The sequence below is a fragment of the Corylus avellana genome, chromosome ca1 (assembly GCF_901000735.1).
Source record: "Corylus avellana chromosome ca1, CavTom2PMs-1.0".
Lineage (NCBI taxonomy): Eukaryota > Viridiplantae > Streptophyta > Magnoliopsida > Fagales > Betulaceae > Corylus > Corylus avellana.
Window position 1 is genome coordinate 36190194 of NC_081541.1, and position 18627 is coordinate 36208820.

At 35.7% G+C, this 18627-nt stretch overlaps 5 protein-coding genes across 5 annotated transcripts; 1 reads left to right on the plus strand and 4 right to left on the minus strand.

Moving 5' to 3' along the window:
* Positions 1-1008: 1008 nt before the first annotated feature.
* On the plus strand, positions 1009-3818 carry LOC132164951 (protein trichome birefringence-like 36). The gene is made up of 5 exons (XM_059575473.1): positions 1009-1334; positions 1938-2109; positions 2205-2386; positions 3090-3248; positions 3356-3818. Exons 1-5 carry the CDS (start codon positions 1039-1041, stop codon positions 3657-3659), a joined length of 1113 nt encoding a protein of 370 aa, XP_059431456.1. The 5' UTR covers positions 1009-1038; the 3' UTR covers positions 3660-3818.
* Positions 3819-7768: 3950 nt separating this feature from the next.
* Positions 7769-8410, minus strand: LOC132167893 (germin-like protein subfamily 3 member 2). The gene has a single exon (XM_059578966.1). The coding sequence runs from the start codon at positions 8408-8410 to the stop codon at positions 7769-7771; it is 642 nt and encodes a 213-aa protein (XP_059434949.1).
* Positions 8411-10943: 2533 nt separating this feature from the next.
* LOC132167206 ((+)-cis,trans-nepetalactol synthase NEPS1-like) lies at positions 10944-12088 on the minus strand. The gene has a single exon (XM_059578115.1). It carries the CDS (start codon positions 11776-11778, stop codon positions 10993-10995), a length of 786 nt encoding a protein of 261 aa, XP_059434098.1. The 5' UTR covers positions 11779-12088; the 3' UTR covers positions 10944-10992.
* Positions 12089-13355: 1267 nt separating this feature from the next.
* Positions 13356-13997, minus strand: LOC132167712 (germin-like protein subfamily 3 member 2). Its single transcript, XM_059578762.1, has one exon. It carries the CDS (start codon positions 13995-13997, stop codon positions 13356-13358), a length of 642 nt encoding a protein of 213 aa, XP_059434745.1.
* A 1898-nt stretch (positions 13998-15895) lies between these two features.
* LOC132167309 ((+)-cis,trans-nepetalactol synthase NEPS1-like) lies at positions 15896-17298 on the minus strand. The gene is made up of 2 exons (XM_059578235.1): positions 16929-17298; positions 15896-16838 (listed from the first exon to the last, which is right to left on the minus strand). Exon 2 carries the CDS (start codon positions 16792-16794, stop codon positions 16009-16011), a length of 786 nt encoding a protein of 261 aa, XP_059434218.1. The 5' UTR covers positions 16795-16838; positions 16929-17298; the 3' UTR covers positions 15896-16008.
* Positions 17299-18627: the final 1329 nt, after the last annotated feature.

Below are 18627 nucleotides of genomic sequence, written 5' to 3' on the forward strand. Positions count from 1 at the left end.
CTAATTAAAAAGAGCACAAAGGGGCAACCAACTGTGGCTAATCTATTTGGGTGTGATCATAGTAGTATTTGTCCGCTAGAACTACTTCGAATGGGCATAGACGGCAGGAACTGCTTGTGTGAGTGATTCTCCATTGTGGACAGTCGAACCTACACCCTAACACATGCCAATCCTCACAAAAATTTTCTTAAGACTACTGAACCACCGACACTGGTGGTTGTACCTAATTACTTTGAATCATCACATTAATTGACAAACCTCACCATGAATAACATAAAGAAGTGGGAAATCAAGCTCATTTATGAATTTTGATCAAATCACATGTACTAATAAAAATTCATGTTCTAGACTTTAGAAGATTTCTACCTCCGAGGTATTACAACTTTTATTATAAAATTCTTTACAAACTAATATAACAATTCATAATTAGTGAAATAATTATTGTGGCTAATTGGTTAATTATATACTCGTAATTATTTTACAAATTACATGTCTGTTTGTAAAAAATTTTATAGTAAAAGTTATAGTACTTCAAATATTTTCCAACTATTTGTATATTGGTTTTACTCAAAAAAGTTCAAAAACCATATTCTTTCAACACAAACAATTAACCAAAATGATAATAATAATTTAAAAATATTATTTAACAAACTCTTTGTACGCCTATTATACAACCAGATGGCGTGGCAGTTTCTTTTTACGAAGCCTTTACTAGCACATCATTCAGTTGTATAGTAGTGGTATAGCACTCTGCAAAGTAATATTAATATATAGATTTTACACCAATATTGTCAAACATCAACACTAAAGTTACTGAAAAAATGTTGGCATGTAATTTTTATAACTATATATTTTTCGTTCCCATGATGAAAAGAAATCATAGACATCAATGAGAAGAAACAATGGCAATGAGTAAAGAACATGACGTATGGCCCACCCCCACCGTAAGTCATGCCTTAATTGAACCCATCTAGTCAACATATAATGCCTTTAATTTCCTCACTTGAAGCTTTGAAGCTTCTCCCACTGCCGGCTTTAATGGCTGCCTCCTTTATCTTCTTCCTCACCATCTTACTATGCTTCTTTCATGGCGGATCATCGTCCGAGCCATGGCTGAACGAGGAAGACGACGAAGTGATCGTGGTGGAAAGCCGCCATGACTCACGAACAAGATGTGACTTTTCCGTTGGCAAATGGGTTTATGATCAAACTTATCCTCTCTACGACTCAAACTGCCCATATCTTAGCACAGCCGTCACTTGCCAGAAAAATGGGCGACCGGATTCTGATTACGAGAAGTGGAAGTGGAAGCCTCAAGGTTGTTCTATTCCAAGGTAAATGCAAAATAATATCATGTGTTTCTTCTCCAAGGCATGCATTTTCTCTATACTTTTTCCACTACAATTTGCAATTTCTTTTGGAATTAATGTTGCTTAATTAGTTGAAACTTATAAGTTTTTATTATTATTATTATTATTTTCTAATTACGTAGCTAGGATGTTGGCCGGTACAGATTAGCAAAGGCGGCTATTCATCGGTCTTTAGAAAAAGTTTGGACGGAGGATTTTCCTATTTTTATTAACAATATTGTACTTGTTAATCAAGATATTTCTCCTTGATGTTTTAATGAAATTTATCAAGATTTCCTTTATAAAAAAAAAAAAAAAAAAATGGGGATAGACAATTGCTAATTTAACATTGTATCGGAACAAAAGTCCTAAGCTCAAACTTTGTTTTTGTCATTCACATCCTATTTTAATTAAACATTCCACGTATTTGACATCACTTATTAATGAGGATTTTGAGTTCACACGTTAAGTGAGAAGAAGTGTTAAAATATTAATTAAAATTGATTGAATAATTAAATTAACAATTTTTTATAAACTCAAATTTTTGAGATAAGTGATAATTATCGTGCTTCTCCCTCCGTTGTACAGGTTTGATGCATTGGGTTTTCTTGGAAGGATGAGAAGGAAAAGAATAATGCTTGTAGGCGATTCTATAATGAGGAATCAATGGGAGTCTCTTGTCTGCTTAGTGCAAGGAGTCATTCCAACAGCTCGAAAGAGGGTGACCTATAATGGTGTTTCCATGGCCTTCCATGCTATGGTAATTTAATTAATTAAAATATATTTTACTTAATTTTTTTTAGTAGAAGCCTCAAATGAATTAATTTAAATAGTTAATTGTGCATGTACATGCAGGATTTCGAGACATCAATAGAGTTTTCTTGGGCACCACTTCTTGTGGAGTTGAAGAAAGGAGATGACAACAAGAGAATCCTGCATTTGGATCAGATCGAAGAGAATGCAAAGTATTGGAGAGGTGTTGACATCCTTGTGTTTGATTCTGCCCACTGGTGGACTCATTCTGATCAATGGAGTTCGTAAGTCTTTTTTTTGCATTAATTATATTCTTTCCTTTTCTCTATCTCTTCATTTAATTCTTTTCCGGTCCGGCAATCCAAAATTTGTTTAGTAGGCTACAAGTTGAAATGAATTAAGATTCACAGTAATTAGTTGTCTAAATTGCTGACAGCCTCATGTGGAACTAATCAGTTGTTCGGATAGGTGGACAAACAATTCTAAATTTATTTGAGCAGCTAAGTTTTACGTGGGTCTCTCACGATAGTTGCCCAAATTTTAGGTTGTCCGATCACCAGGGCAACTAGATCCCGTATGAACTCTCTCAATTACCTAACAATGTCGCTAGCTAATTGCTGTGAATCTCAATCTAGAGGAAATATGGAAAGAAATTTTTTTTGCATTTTCTATATTTCACTTTGTAGCATATATAAAAAGTTTAATCTTTTTGTCGACTATATGGTTCCTAAATGGATAGGCGAATATGTTTAACAAAATTAATTGTTTCTTTTTCTTTCCTTTTGTTTTTCTGAGCCTCAGTAATTAATCATATAAATTATTGAGAATGTGGCTTAATTCCTTTTATGAGAGGCCTTCTGAATGTTGATTAAATTCAACGGTATTTCATCTTTGCAATAGTTATTGTCCAGCACTTCATATATATATAATTTTTGTAGCCATAAGAATTCATGATTAATTCTAACTCAGGGCTGTAAATAATTTTAGGTGGGACTATCTAATGGAGGGAAATAGTATATATAAAAGCATGAATCCAATGGTTGCATACGAGAAAGGACTCACAACATGGGCTAAATGGGTTGATTTAAATGTAGACCCTCGCAAAACCCAAGTCATTTTCCGCAGCATGTCACCTCGACATAACAGGTACAATTTCTTATCTTTTTTCTTTTTTTTTTTTTTCTTTTTTCTAGAATTATATCCTTTAAATTAGATATTAATTAATTTTTTTATTATTATTATTTTTTTGGCAGAGAAAATGGATGGAAATGCTATAACCAACACCAGCCTCTGGCTTTCTTTAGCCACCAACATGTTCCAGAACAATTGCTTGTGTTGCAAGGGGTGTTGAGAAGGATGAGATTTCCAGTGTATCTGCAAGATATTACCACCATGACTGCTCTTCGAAGAGATGGGCATCCTTCTGTGTACAGAAGGGCAATGGACCAAAAAGAGAAGCAGCATCCAAAGGACTTTTCCTCTGACTGCAGCCATTGGTGCCTCCCTGGGGTCCCTGATCTCTGGAATGAGATGCTGAGTGCCTTGCTCAAAGAATGATATACTTTTGTGTGAGAAATTAGGTCAAGTTTTAATCATTCTACTCTATGTGATGTTGTGTGATGGTGTTGTGAGATGGATAATGCTATATTTGTCTCCATTAATGTGACTCTAACTCCCATATTAAAATACCAAAAGTTAGTCTATAGCCAATCTATAAGAGCGTTTGAGATTATGTTTGAGAAATATAATTTTGAAGTAAAGAAAAAAAAAAAAAAATTGCAAAAGCTTCATTTTTAAGTTTTTCCCATAAGTGTGTTTTGCTCATTTTTGTGTTTTTTAGACATTTAAAAGCGCTTTCAATTTTTTTACCAAACAATTACTTTTTTCTTTAAACAAACTTTTTGAGTGTTAAACGCACTTTTAAGTCTCTCAAACACACACCCAAACAGACTCTAAATATGTATACACACCCTACATGTGACCTCAACTAAAGGTTGGAACCTTATTGCCGGAGATGGAACCAGGATCTTTTATTTGAAGGGTTAAAAGTAAGAATATGGGGTTAAACTTCATTTTGATAAGGATCAAACTTAATTCAGCCTAAATTTTCATATATATTTAAGTTAAATAAAAGAAAAATTGAAAACTTAGGAGGGCCTCTTTGCTCTATGTAGTTTCGTCCTTGCTTATTGCCAACTTTTATGCACTTCTATGTAAAAAAAATAATAAATAAAAAGGAAAAAAGAAGGAGGTAAGAAAGAAAAAAGAAGACAGTATGAAGTGTTTTTCTTAAAGGTAATTGAGGACTGAAGGAGGATATTTTGAAGCATAGGATACCTAACAGGCTAACAGGACACAAAAAGTAGTAATAGGGGAATATATATATATATATATATATATATATATAGAATTAGTCATGTTGTTTGTGATTACTTTTTCAATGGTTGCTATATATATAAAAGGATTCTCAGCAATTTTGCTCCCCGATTGCTAGCAATTCATATGATTTTTTATTTTTGTTTTCTTCTATAGCAAATAACGAAAAGGTTACAAAAATTAGAATACTAAAAATAGGGTGGACTCTCCAACAACAAACCAAAAAATAATAATTATAATGCGAGAAATACAAGTAAGAAGTAGAAAATTGGTTATAAAATGACCCGGTGCTCTCAATGAAGACAACTAAAAGCAGTTTAAGCACCAAAACAAAATAAGCACATAGAGACTTAACCGTCTCGAGACCCTTCAACCCTAACCAAATCCCCAAAAGAGACTCAGACAGAGACGTAAGAATCAATATGGAGCCTACTTGCCCAAACAAATTTTGGGTTGTCCGCTCACTTATTTAGATAAATAAACCTTATAAAGATTCTCTCACTTTTATGGTCTAAATTACTAGCGATTTAAATAACAAATTACCATATCCCCAGTTCCATACATGTTAGATAGGTTTTGCTTCACCAATCATAGTGCATACGAGAATGATGGCCAGTCATTATGGCTTAGAACCTGCATGCGCATGTTCCAAATGGTCCTTTACAATTTACAACTACCGCAGGAGAAATGATTTTGAGCATAGCTTTTTGAGAGCCATGACTCACTCTAAAATCATAGTGTCTCAAGGTGTGATTAGTTAGTACTGTAGCTTTTCCTTTATTTTCTTTCCAACCAGGGACAAAAATTTCTGATCATCGATGTTCTGGAGACCATGTATAAGTTATAATTATGTTTTCTGTGTCATAGCCATATACATGAAGATCCTCTCCAATTCAAATGAACGAGAGAGCAGGGACGGATTCACGTATAAGGTTGGCAGGACGAGTGTTCTCCCAAAATTTTTTAAAACTCTTTCAAAAATATTATTAAGTCCTTTATTACCTCCTCATAGTTCACTTTTTGTCTCTCTAAATTACTTTTTCGCCCCCTCAAAGGAAATGAATGTTGCATTTACATGTACAAAAAAAGTTCAAAAAAAAAAAAATAAACTTCAAATTGGATCCCCGACTTTAACACCCATTTCGATAAATCTTTCCTATCCTCAAACTCTCATTTTGGACCCTGAACTTTCAATTTCTATCACTTTGGACGCCTCTGTTACTTTTCAACGTCAACTGAAACGGAATGAATTTTTATGCCCATTATACCCTCACCCAAAAATTACACCATTTTGGGCCCCAAAACTACAGCACTCCAGCCCAAAACGACACCATTTTTGGCATTAAAATTATCTTTAAAAAAATGGAAAAATATTTTTTAAAAAAAAAAATTTAAAATTGTTTTTTTAAAAAATAAAATAAAATAAAAATCAGGGTGGCTCCAACCACCCTCTTGGCCAAAAATATTGTGGTCCGACCACCGCACTTTTGGCCAAGAGGTGGCTGGAGCCACCCCCATGGCCAAGGGGGTGGTCCGGCCACCCCCAAAAGGCCAAAACAAAAACAAAATACGGAATGGGCTTTTGGGCTTTTGGGGGTGGCCAAACCACCCCCAAGGGCATGGGGGTGGCTTCGGCCACCCCCTACGGCCGGTATGGGGGTGGCCAAAACCATTCCAAGCCCTTGGGGGTGGTCCGGCCACCCCCAAAAGCCCAAAACCCATTCCGTTCGTTATTTTTTTTCTTCTTCTTCTTTCCTTTTTTGGCCTTTTAGGAGTGGCTTGGCCATGGGGGTTGTTGAACCACCCCTAGACCGGCCATGGGGTTGGCTCCAACCACCCTGATTTTTTTTTATATATATATTTTGCCTTTTCTTTTTTCTTTTAAAAAAAAAAGAAAAGAAAAGAAAAGAATAGATGCCCAAAATGGTGTTGTTTTGAGTTGGGGGTGGGTGCTGTAGTTTTGGGTGTTTTTGAAATTTCAAGTGGGCTAGGTGAGGGTATAATGGGTATAAAAATATAAACCGTTTGAGTTTAATGTTGAAAACTAACAGAGGGGTTCTAAGTGAGAGCAAATCAGAATTCAAAGGTCTAAAATAAGAGTTTTAAAAGTTTAAAAAGTTTAAAAAAATTTGTCAAAATAAGTAAAAGTTTAGAAGTTCAACGTAAAGTTTTCGAAAATAAAAATATATTGAAAACTCAAATATGAAAAGTAACTGCACATTTTTCACACTGCACAAGCTGCACGTCTTGTAAGAAATGTGCAACTTAAAGGCTATGTCTAGTCAAGAGGAAAAGCTTATTTTTTATACCGTACAAGTTTTATAGTTAAAAACAAAAAATAAAATAAAAAACCTTCTATTTCTTCTCTCTCCTATTCCGCATGAACCAAATTTCTTTCCGAGGCAAACCTAGCACAAGATTGAGGGTTTAAGTCCCCCAAAAATTTAAACATCTATCTAAAAAAAATTTCTTAGGATGTAGACCCTTAAAAATTAGTTTCCTTCTCCTTAATTTTTTTTTATTTTTTATTTTCGTTCCCCCTCTCTCAAACTTCTGTTTCCGTCCCTGCTAAAGCGTATCCCGTTAGTTATATTAGAATAGTATTTTTGTCTTTTCACTTTTTAAGAGGACAAAAATATCCCTTCAATATAATTAATTGGATAAATAAACTAGAAAAAATCCTAATTCCATATACATGCGTTGAATTTTGAGGTGAAACCAAAATTGATGAGGGGGAGGGGAGCCTGGGGAATCATTTTGAAATTAAGTATTGTTGACTTAGACAAACGAGTTTGTTTCAACGTAAAATATTTTTTTTGGTTGGAAAGTAGTTCATCTAAACTAGTTTTCAAAAAATTAATTTTAATTAAAAATGGTTTAGGGCATTTGACTCGTATAGAAAATCAACGATGATGGGCAACAACTAGTGAATTCCGGGGCCCGGTAGGCTTCTGGCAAACTCCTGTAGCATATTCTGACGAAATCCGGTCGCTGGCAGCATTCAATGGTGAATTCTGACGACCTCTGAATATGGGTGACGGAAAATGCACTATGAAAAAAGACATGTGCAAGAATGAGAAATTCAAAATCTAAAAAAATAAATAAATGAAAAACCATTTTATGCAGCTCAGAGGTTATTTTGATCAACCCAAGTTTTATTGGAATTTTATTTTCATGAGTCATCAATAGATGCCTTTATTACTTTTAAGCATAACTTTATGCAATCTAACTTAAATAGCCTATAAAACACGGTGCACTTTTGAAGTGTTTATCAAACACTTGGGACACGATCAGAGGGGAATTTGAAATCTCTTCCTCAACTTAGCGATCTCGTTAGCATCCAATCCAAAAGCCTTCTCCAAAAGCGCTTCTTCGATTCCAGATCCAAAAATTGCAGCTGGGATTCTCTGCGATCCCGGGTTTTGGCTGTTGAAACTCCCCACAAAACTCGCCGGTGTATTTCCAACATTCATTTGGAAGTGTGCAAGACCTCTTGGGAAAACTATAACCTCTCCTTTCTCCATCACTTTTGCATAAACCTTGTTATTCGTATCGACAAATCCCGCATAAATCCTTCCCTCCATCACAAATAAAGTCTCGGTCGCTCTCGGATGGCAATGCGGCACGTTGACGCCGCCAACAGCCAAGTCTGCTCGCACAAATGACATGCCAAGCGTGTTTAAACCTGGAAAGACATTTGAGTTCACCAGCATAATTGAAATGCCTGTTCGGTTGTAGTTTCCGGGAAATTTTATGCCCTTGAAAGTGAAATCTTCCACCGTGACAGTTGATGGGTTCTTGCATGACGGGTTTCCGCTTGCAGAGCCTTTCAAGGCTATGCAGAAGTCTTGGACTGGATCTGGGTCAGAAGTATAGGCGACATGGCTGTGGAACAGAGTAACAACTAACAAAAGTTTCAGTTTCTGCGACATTTTTACAAACAGGTGAGATGAGGTACTGAAGAATTGGATGCAGGGAACTTGAGTGGATTTAGGGAGAATTGCAATAGCTTTATACAGCAAACGAATTAGTGTCGAGCAAATTGATGCCTCAACAACTGACAAAGGAAAACTTAAAGGTTATGATTACCGCCACGCCTTCCAATTTTATGATTACCGCTACGCCTTCAAATTTTAAGAAACGACATTGAGGTCATATTATCACTGTAGAGTAATGGTAAGTACTATCTTTTTATTCTCCTAAAATCCTCCTAAAGTTAGATGTAGCTTTCAAAATCATTATTGGACCAAAATTCAATTATAATTTATATAAAATACAAAGGTAATTTTAAAAGGCACATCATTTTTATGAAAATTTTAGGAGGATAAAAAGATGGTACCTAGTATTACTCATCACTGCAGCATGTTAAATATTTTTCTTCTCAAAATATCTTTAGAGTTACTAAAATTAACCATTTGAACAAAACTAAAAAGTGTCTAATTTAACATGCAATGATAGACTTGATAGTAGCGGAACTATAATAAGTGAGGGGTAAAACAAAAAGGAAAAAGTGGGAGTGATAAATTAATTTTGAGGGTTCATCTCATAACAAATTTAGAGGCTTTTTTAAGATTTTGGGGTACTAGGGATCCCCTAACCCAAAGGGTGATTCCGACCGACCCTAAAGGCTATAATGTTAATTTTTAAAGTTTAGAAATATAATAAAAATATAGTAGTAATTCAAATGAAGTATATTTGTCCCTTTTTTAAGTTTATCTTGCTATAATTAAAGGAAGTGATTTCTTCGTGGCCTAAAGAGAGAGAATTGGTTAACCTAAAAGATAGCATCTACTTTGCTTTTGTTTTTTGGAACTATTAGCCTCTACTTCATAATAAGGCGTGATTTAAAGCTATTAAACTACCCATTAAAGACGCTTTGAAAATTTCAAGTAGGAGAATTGGATAGAGTGAGTTTGAGTTGTGTTCATGGCTTCATGCCTTCAATTTATTGCTCAACGTGTATATCCAAAGACATAGAATGCTAACAAATCCATCACTCAAACACCTTCTCTTTTTTCAAGAGAAAAAGGAAAAAAATAGTTACGTGATTTACCTTATTTACAATTAGGTTCACGTGATATTAAAATGAACTTAGAGATTCTTAAGGTTTTCCCCCCCAAAAAAAATTACTCCTTACAGTAAATTGCATCTACTAATTTAACAATTTTTGTTAGTGTGACAGTTACTTAATAGAACGCATGTCACAATTTTATTGGTTCTAACGTTTCGCGCTATCAGAATCAGTGGACGGAATTTGGTCGTAAGGACTAAATTGTATTTTTAGCATACCTCAGGAACTTTTAAGTTCATTGTGATACCACACGGAGGTAATTGCAAATCAAGTAAATCATAAGAATTGATTTTACATTTTGTTTCTTTTTATTATTATTATTATTGCTTTCCTATCCAAATATATTATACAATAGCTTCCCTTATTTTTTCTTATGCCATTAAAATATTATTTATTTAGAAAATACAAGTTCTCTACCTACCTTTACCTTTTTTACATATTCCTAAGAGCATTCATATTAGCTTCCTTGTCATTTTTCCTACATTTAAGGATTCAAACTACTTTTTGCTTCCTTATGTCAAAATACACCACAATAGATTTCCTTAAGCATTCCATATATCATTAAAATATTTGTTTTTTTAATTATATTATATATGAGAGGAGAGAGATGAGAGAGAATTATGAGACATGAGAGGAGAAAAGAGAGAGAATCATTTTTTATTTTATTTTAATAATCATAAGGATTGCAATAGTGGAACCCAAAACATTGGGTTTCACTGTAGCAATCTTAATATTTAGGGTTCATTTAGGAAGTCTGCTGTGGGATTTTTTGTGATTTTTTATACATACTCCCTAAACTTAGAAAACAAACTCCCTATAAGGGAGTCTGCTGAGAATACTCAAAGTTTTCAATAGAAGGCAAAAAGACAAGAGATGAGAGAGATGAGGAAAATATTGTGTTAAAATAAAGACAAAGAGAACTTTTTTTTTTACCACTCGGCTGTGGTGACTAAGAGTACGTTTGAGATTGCGATTTTGTAAAACAAAAAGCGTGATTTAAACCAAATCGTAAACAATTGATTCTTTAAGATTGCGTTTTTAAAAAATTGCGACCTGAAAAAACACAATTTTAAAGACTAAATTATAATTTTAAAGGTTAAACTACCCTTAAGTGCATTTTTAAAATCACATTTTTAAATTGCTATTTTTAAATTGCAAACTCAAACAAATATAAATTGCAAACTCAAACTCAAACAATTGATTTTTTAAGATTTGTGGACTTATGTGAACTCCACGTAAGTTAATGATAAATTTCACAAATTTTATGATTAACATATTAAATTTACAAGATGATATAAAAAAAATATAAACAAATTATTGATACTAATCATTTTTCAATTTCAAATTTTCAACAATGAAGTTCAACAATTATACGTGTTATTATAAGGGTAGAATTGTATTCAATACTTTTTTGAAAAATTTACAATTTGCTGCAATCAAGTACTACCCCGCGAAGCTACCATCCACCAACAGATCATGTCCAGACACAAACTCATTACAAGCAAGGAAGAGCACAGCATCCGCCACATCCTTAACGTTCAGCACAGACCCTTTCAGCCTCGCGTATGTCTCATACGCCTTCTCAATCTCCTCCACGCTCTTCCCTAGGGAGTGGATCGTCAACGGCGTCGCCAGCGCATTCGGTGACACGCAGTTCACTCTAATCCCGTGCTCCCCAAGCTGCACGCTCGCCGATCGAACCAGGCCCAGCACTGCGTGCTTCGACATGCAGTAATCGGTTCGTTTCTTCCCGCCGTGGCTAGCGGCCACACTCCCCGTGCACACGATGCTCCCCCTCACGCGCCCTTCGACCATCGCACGCGCCGCGTGTTTCACGCACAAGGCCATGCCACGCACGTTGATTGCAAACAGCCGGTCAAACTGCGAAAAGTCAAGCTCGTGGACGATCTGATCGGAGGGACTTAGAATCCCAGCGTTGCTGAACATGATGTCGAGCTGGCCGTGTTTCTGGACGGTTGATTCCACCATGGATTTGACTTGGTGTTCGTCAGCAACATCACAGTGGATGTAGTTGCACTTGTCTATGCCGATGGATGTTGCTACTTGTTGACCCAGTTGGTCTTGGATATCGGCGATCACGACCATGCGTGTGCCGTGTTGGGCAAAAAGGCGCGCCGTGGCCTCGCCGATGCCGCTTGCACCGCCGGTTACTATGGCTACTTTTCCCTGAAGACCGTTGTAGCGCACTGCAGAGGCGGAGTCCGTCATTGGAAAATGGAAACCACACAAAAGAGATGATGAGCAGACGACGCCTGTCACCTGCAATAATGTTTCTCTCGTTTTTCCTTCTTTTTCTAAAGCAAATAGCAGAATTAAAAAAAGAAAAAGATACTTGGATGTGGATCCCACCTGCTGACAGATGGTACTGAGAGAGCAAAGACTTGGCGTTATAATTGAGAAAAAGTAGTGACAAAACTGTGTGCAAAATCTTTTTGCTCCTTATAGATAAATTATGTCTACTAATTTAACATATTTCGTTTAATTTGAAATTTTTGATGTAGTAGAGAGAGTCTATAGTTGAGAGAATATGTTTCTTATTTTGTGTAAGAGCCTATTTATAGACTTGAAGGTTGAAATAGATTTGAACTAGTTCTTTTTATTTGAGTTGATTTGAGAGTCCAAATTCCAAATATAATTCAATAACTATCATGTGGAGATAGAGCTGAATAGCTATCCTCTACAGATAATTTTAAATAATTATCGTGTAAAGATAAGTTGGGATTCTTGAGAGCTTGAGTTGGAATTGAGCTCATATTCTCCTGTAGACTTTGAATAGGGCTTTTTTACTCTAATATTGTACCAATTGGAATATCTTCTATTAATTAAATAGAACTTGCTTATTTCATTAATATTTTCGTGGGCCTATCCTTAGCCATTGGGCCCAAAATTTGGTGAGCACGTGGTGTAAATTTATTCCCAACCGAATATATGTTACAATTTTATTAGTTGTAACGTTTCACGCTATCGAAATCTGTTAAATCAATTAACGGAATTTAGTTGTATGGACTAAATTGTATTTTTAGTATACCTCAGAGACCACTCAATTCTTTTTAATACCGCATGAAACTAATTGCAAATTACTGAACTGAATCATATCTTAATTTCATGCCTAAACTAAATATATTATGTTTTTCAAGATTTTTACAAAACTGTTGTGAGTGCTCTAAATCCAAAAAAAAAAAACTCCCAACTGCTACAAATGGACAAATTTTAGCATTATTATGGTTTGGTTCATAAGGACAAGGCCATTCACACGAGTTCATGTGCAGATGCGATAGATTAATTGTAACAATTTTAATTGGGTGTGATTATAATAGTATTTGCCTGCTGGGAGCTACACAGGAAGAGTCTCTCTCAAGTCCGACTGAGATATAGCATGACTCAGCCCTATCAAATAATCAGTAAGACTCAAGGAGACTAATATTAATAAGATTAAGGATTCTCATTTTGAGAATTGAAGTCTCACCTTAATACATGCCTAATTACTTTGGAGATTTTCTTGACACCACTTAACCACCACTAATGATAACTGGTGGACACTGAACCATCACCACTGAACCATCACCAAGAATGAGAAATTCAAAATCTAAAAAAAAATAAATGAAAAACCATTTTATGCAGCTCAGAGGTTTTTTTGATCAACCCAAGTTTTATTGGAATTTTATTTTCATGAGTCATCAATAGATGCCTTTATTACTTTTAAGCATAACTTTATGCAATCTAACTTAAATAGCCTATAAAACACGGTGCACTTTTGAAGTGTTTATCAAACACTTGGGACACGATCAGAGGGGAATTAGAAATCTCTTCCTCAACTTAGCGATCTCGTTAGCATCCAATCCAAAAGCCTTCTCCAAAAGCGCTTCTTCGATTCCAGATCCAAAAATTGCAGCTGGGATTCTCTGCGATCCCGGGTTTTGGCTGTTGAAACTCCCCACAAAACTCGCCGGTGTATTTCCAACATTCATTTGGAAGTGTGCAAGACCTCTTGGGAAAACTATAACCTCTCCTTTCTCCATCACTTTTGCATAAACCTTGTTATTCGTATCGACAAATCCCGCATAAATTCTTCCCTCCATCACAAATAAAGTCTCGGTCGCTCGCGGATGGCAATGCGGCACGTTGACGCCGCCAACAGCCAAGTCTGCTCGCACAAATGACATGCCAAGCGTGTTTAAACCTGGAAAGACATTTGAGTTCACCAGCATAATTGAAATGCCTGTTCGGTTGTAGTTTCCGGGAAATTTTATGCCCTTGAAAGTGAAATCTTCCACCGTGACAGTTGATGGGTTCTTGCATGACGGGTTTCCGCTTGCAGAGTCTTTCAATGCTATGCAGAAGTCTTGGACTGGATCTGGGTCAGAAGCATAGGCGACATGGCTGTGGAACAGAGTAACAACTAACAAAAGTTTCAGTTTTTGCGACATTTTTACAAACAGGTGAGCTGAGGTACTGAAGAATTGGATGGAGGGAACTTGAGTGGATTTAGGGAGAATCGCAATAGCTTTATACAGCAAACGAATTAGTGTCGAGTAAATTGATGCCTCAACAACTGACAAGGGAAAACTTAAAGGTTATGATTACCGCTACGCCTTCAAATTTTATGATTACCGTTACGCCTGCAAATTTTAAGAAGCGACATTGAGGTCATACTATCACTGCAGCATGTTAAATATTTTTTCTTCTCAAAATATCTTTAGAGTAAGTAAAATTAACCGTTTGAACAAAACTAAAAAATGTCTAATCTAACACGCAAGGATAGACTTGATAGTAGCGGAACTATAATAAGTGAGGGGTAAAACAAAAAGGAAAAAGTGGGAGTTATAAATTAATTTTGAGGGTTCATCTCATAACAAATTTGGAGGCTTTTTTAAGATTTTGGGGTACTAGGGATCCCCTAAGCCAAAGGGTGATTCCGACCCTAAAGGCTATAATGTTGATTTTTAAAGTTTAGAAATATAATAAAAATATAGTAGTAATTCAAATGAAGTATATTTGTCCCCTTTTTAAGTTTATCTTGCTAAAATTAAAGGAAGTGATTTCTTCGTGGCCTAAAGAGAAGGGGGATTGGTTAACCTAAAAGATAGCTAGCATCTACTTTGCTTTTGTTTTTTGGAATTATTGACCTCTACTTCATAAGGCGTGATTTAAAGCCGATTAAACTATTCATTAAAGACGCTTTGAAAATTTCTAGTAGGAGAATTGGATAAAGTGAGTTTGAGTTGTGTTCATGGCTTCATGCCTTCAATTTATTGCTCAACGTGTATATCCAAAGACATAGAATGCTCACAAATCCATCACTCAAACACCTTTTTTTTTTTTCAAGAGAAAAAGGAAAAATTAGTTACGCGATTTACCTTATTTATAATTAGGTTCATGTGATATTAAAATGAACTTAGACATTCTTAAGGTTTGCCAAAAAAAAAAAAAAAAAAAAAATTTACTCCTTACAGTCAAATTTCATCTACTAATTACTTAATAGAATACATATCACAATTTTATTGGTTTTAACGTTTTACGCAATCGGAATCAGTGGACGGAATTTGGTCGTAGGGACTAAATTTTATTTTTAGCATACTTCAGAAACTTTTAAGTTCATTGTAATACCACATGGAGGTAATTGCAAATCGGGTAAATCATAAGAACTGATTTTACATTTTGTTTCTTTTATTATTATTATTTTTGCTTTCCTATCCAAATATATTATATAATAGCTTCCCTTATTTTTTTCTTATACCATTAAAATATTATTTTTTTACAAATACAAGTTCTCTACTTACCTTTACCTTTTTTACATATTCCTAACAAAGTTTTCAATAAAAGGCAAAAAGACGAGAGATGAGAGAGACTTCTTTTTTTACCACTCGGCTGTACATGTGGTGACTAATGGTACGTTTGAGATTGCGATTTTGTAAACAAAAAGTGTGATTTAAACCAAATTGTTAACAATTGATTCTTTAAGATTGCATTTTAAAAAAAATTGGGACGTGAAAAAACACAATTTTAAAGACTAAATTATGATTTTAAAAGTTAAAGTGTAATTTTTCCAAACGCTTAAGTACATTTTTAAAAATCACGTTTTTAAATACCTATTTTTAAATTGCAAACTCAAACTCAAACAATTGATTCTTTAAGATTTGTGAATTTATGTGAGCTCCACATAAGTCAATGATAAATTCCAAATTTTATGGTTAACCTATTAAATTTACAAGATGATATAAAAGAAATATTGATACGGATCATTTTTCAATTTCAAATGTAACAATGATGTTCAACAATTATAAGTATTTTCACTTTCTTATACTCATTTATTTTTTGGCCCGGGCTTCTCTTCGGTTCATTTGGACGGAAAGTAGCCTATCCTTGTTTGTGTTATTATACGGGTAGAATTGTATTCAATACTTTTTTGAAAAATTTACAATTTGCTGCAATCAAGTGCTACCCCGCGAAGCTACCATCCACCAACAGATCATGTCCAGACACAAACTCATTACAAGCAAGGAAGAGCACAGCATCCGCCACATCCTTAACGTTCAGCACAGACCCTTTCAGCCTCGCGAATGTCTCATACACCTTCTCAATCTCCTCCACGCTCTTCCCTAGCTTGTGGGTCGTCAACGGCGTCGCCAGGGCATTCGGTGACACGCAGTTCACTCTAATCCCGTGCACCCCAAGCTGCACGCTAGCCGATCGAACCAGGCCCAGCACTGCGTGCTTCGACATGCAGTAATCGGTTCGCATCTTCCCGCCGTGGCTAGCGGCCACGCTCCCCGTGCACACGATGCTCCCCCTCACGCGCCCTTCGACCATCGCACGCGCCGCGTGTTTCACGCACAGGGCCATGCCACGCACGTTGATTGCAAACAGCCGGTCAAACTGCGAAAAGTCAAGCTCGTGGACAATCTGATCGGAGGGACTTAGAATCCCAGCGTTGCTGAACATGATGTCGAGCTGGCCGTGTTTCTGGACGGTTGATTCCACCATGGATTTGACTTGGTGTTCGTCAGCAACATCACAGTGGATGTAGTTGCACTTGTCTATGCCGATGGATGTTGCTACTTGTTGACCCAGTTGGTCTTGGATATCGGCGATCACGACCATGCGTGTGCCGTGTTGGGCAAAAAGGCGCGCCGTGGCCTCGCCGATGCCACTTGCACCGCCGGTTACTATGGCTACTTTTCCCTGAAGACCGTTGTAGCGCACTGCAGAGGAGTCGTCCGTCATTGGAAACCACGCAATAGAGATGATGAGCAGACGACGCCTGTCACCTGCAATAATGGTTCTCTCGTTATACTTTCTTTTTCTAAAGCAAAAGGCAGAATTAAAAAAAGAAAAAGATACAAGGATGTGGATCCCACCTGCTTACAGATTGTACTGAGAGAACAAAAACTTGGCAAATATCTTTGTTATAATTGAGAAAAAGTTGAAGCAAAACAAGATAAATTATGGTACTTTCTTAATAGAATATGTTAAATGTACTTTTTTCGGGGCCTTCAAGATCTGTGAGCTCTAATATGTAATTTCTGATGTAATAGAGAGAGTCTATAGATGAGAGAATATGTTTATGTATATTGTGTAGGGCCTATTTATAGAGTTGAGGGTTGAAATAGATTTGCACTAGTTTTCCTTATTTGAGTTGGTTTAGAAGTCCAGATTTCAAATATAATTCAATAGCGGGAGATAGAGCTGGATAGCTATCATGTAGAGATAAGCTGGGATTCTTGTGATTTTGAGTTGGAATTGAGCTCCTATTCTCCTGTAGACTTTGAATATGGCTTCTTTACTCCACTATTGTCTCAATTGGAATATTTTCTATTAATTAAATAGAGCTTGCTTACTTAATTAATATCTTCATGGGCCTATCCTTGGCCATTGGTCCCAAAATTTGATGGATCTGTAGTGTAAATTTATTTTCAACAGAATACATGTCACAATTTTATTAGTTGTAACATTTCACGCTATCGAAATCTGTTAAATCAATTAACGGAATTTAATTATATGGACTAAATTGTATTTTTAGTATACCTCAAAGACCGCTCAATTCTTTTTTATACCCCATGAAACTAATTGTAAATTACTAAATTGAATCATATCTTAATTTCATGCCTAAACTAAGTATATTATGTTATTTAAGATTTTTACAAAACTGTTGTGAGTGCTCTAAATCCAAAAAAAAAAATTCCCAACTGCTACGAATGGACAAATGTTAGCATTATTATGGTTTGGTTCATAAGGATAAGGCCATTCACACGAGTTCATGTGCAGATGGGAGAGATTACCTGTAGCAATTTTAATTGGGTGTGACTATAATTGCATTTTCCTGCTGAGAGTTGTACAAGAAGAGCCTCCATCAAGTCTAACTGAGATATAGCTTGACTCAATCCTATTAAATGATCAATGAGACTCAAGGAAACTAATACTAATAAGATTAAGGATTCTCACTTTGAGAATTGAAGGCTCACCTTAATACATGTCTAATTACTTTGAAGATTTTCTTAAGACCACTGAACCATCACCACGAAAGATAACTGGTGGACACTGTTTTGTCTCAACTTTTCCTCAATTATAACAGTTGTCATAATTACACTATTTTCGGATCAAGAATAGAGAGATTATTGTTTTGTCTCAAATTTTTTTGAATTATATCCATAGACAATAGACAGTGAGATGTTGCTTGATTTTGTCCAGGCGTTCTGGGCCTTTGAGGTCCATAATTGAGGGCCCTTGATTCTGCTCAAGCCCACAAAAACTCTGGGCCTCATGGACTTTGGTAGGCGCGGATCAATCAAGAATGAGTGAGGAGAAGCAAGAATTGATAACATGTATACCACTTCCCCTTTTCCCCCTCTCTCCCACTTTGATTTAAAAAAAAAAAAAAAAAAAAAACATGGATGATGTATACCACTCCAGACAATACATCACTAAAATAAATACCAATAAATGCCACGTGTATACAATTCCAGGAAGAGAATGATAAAAATGATACCAGTAAATTTGAGAAATGTTAAGGGTCAATAAGCTCTTCATATTTGACATATATTCTCCTACAAATTCAAT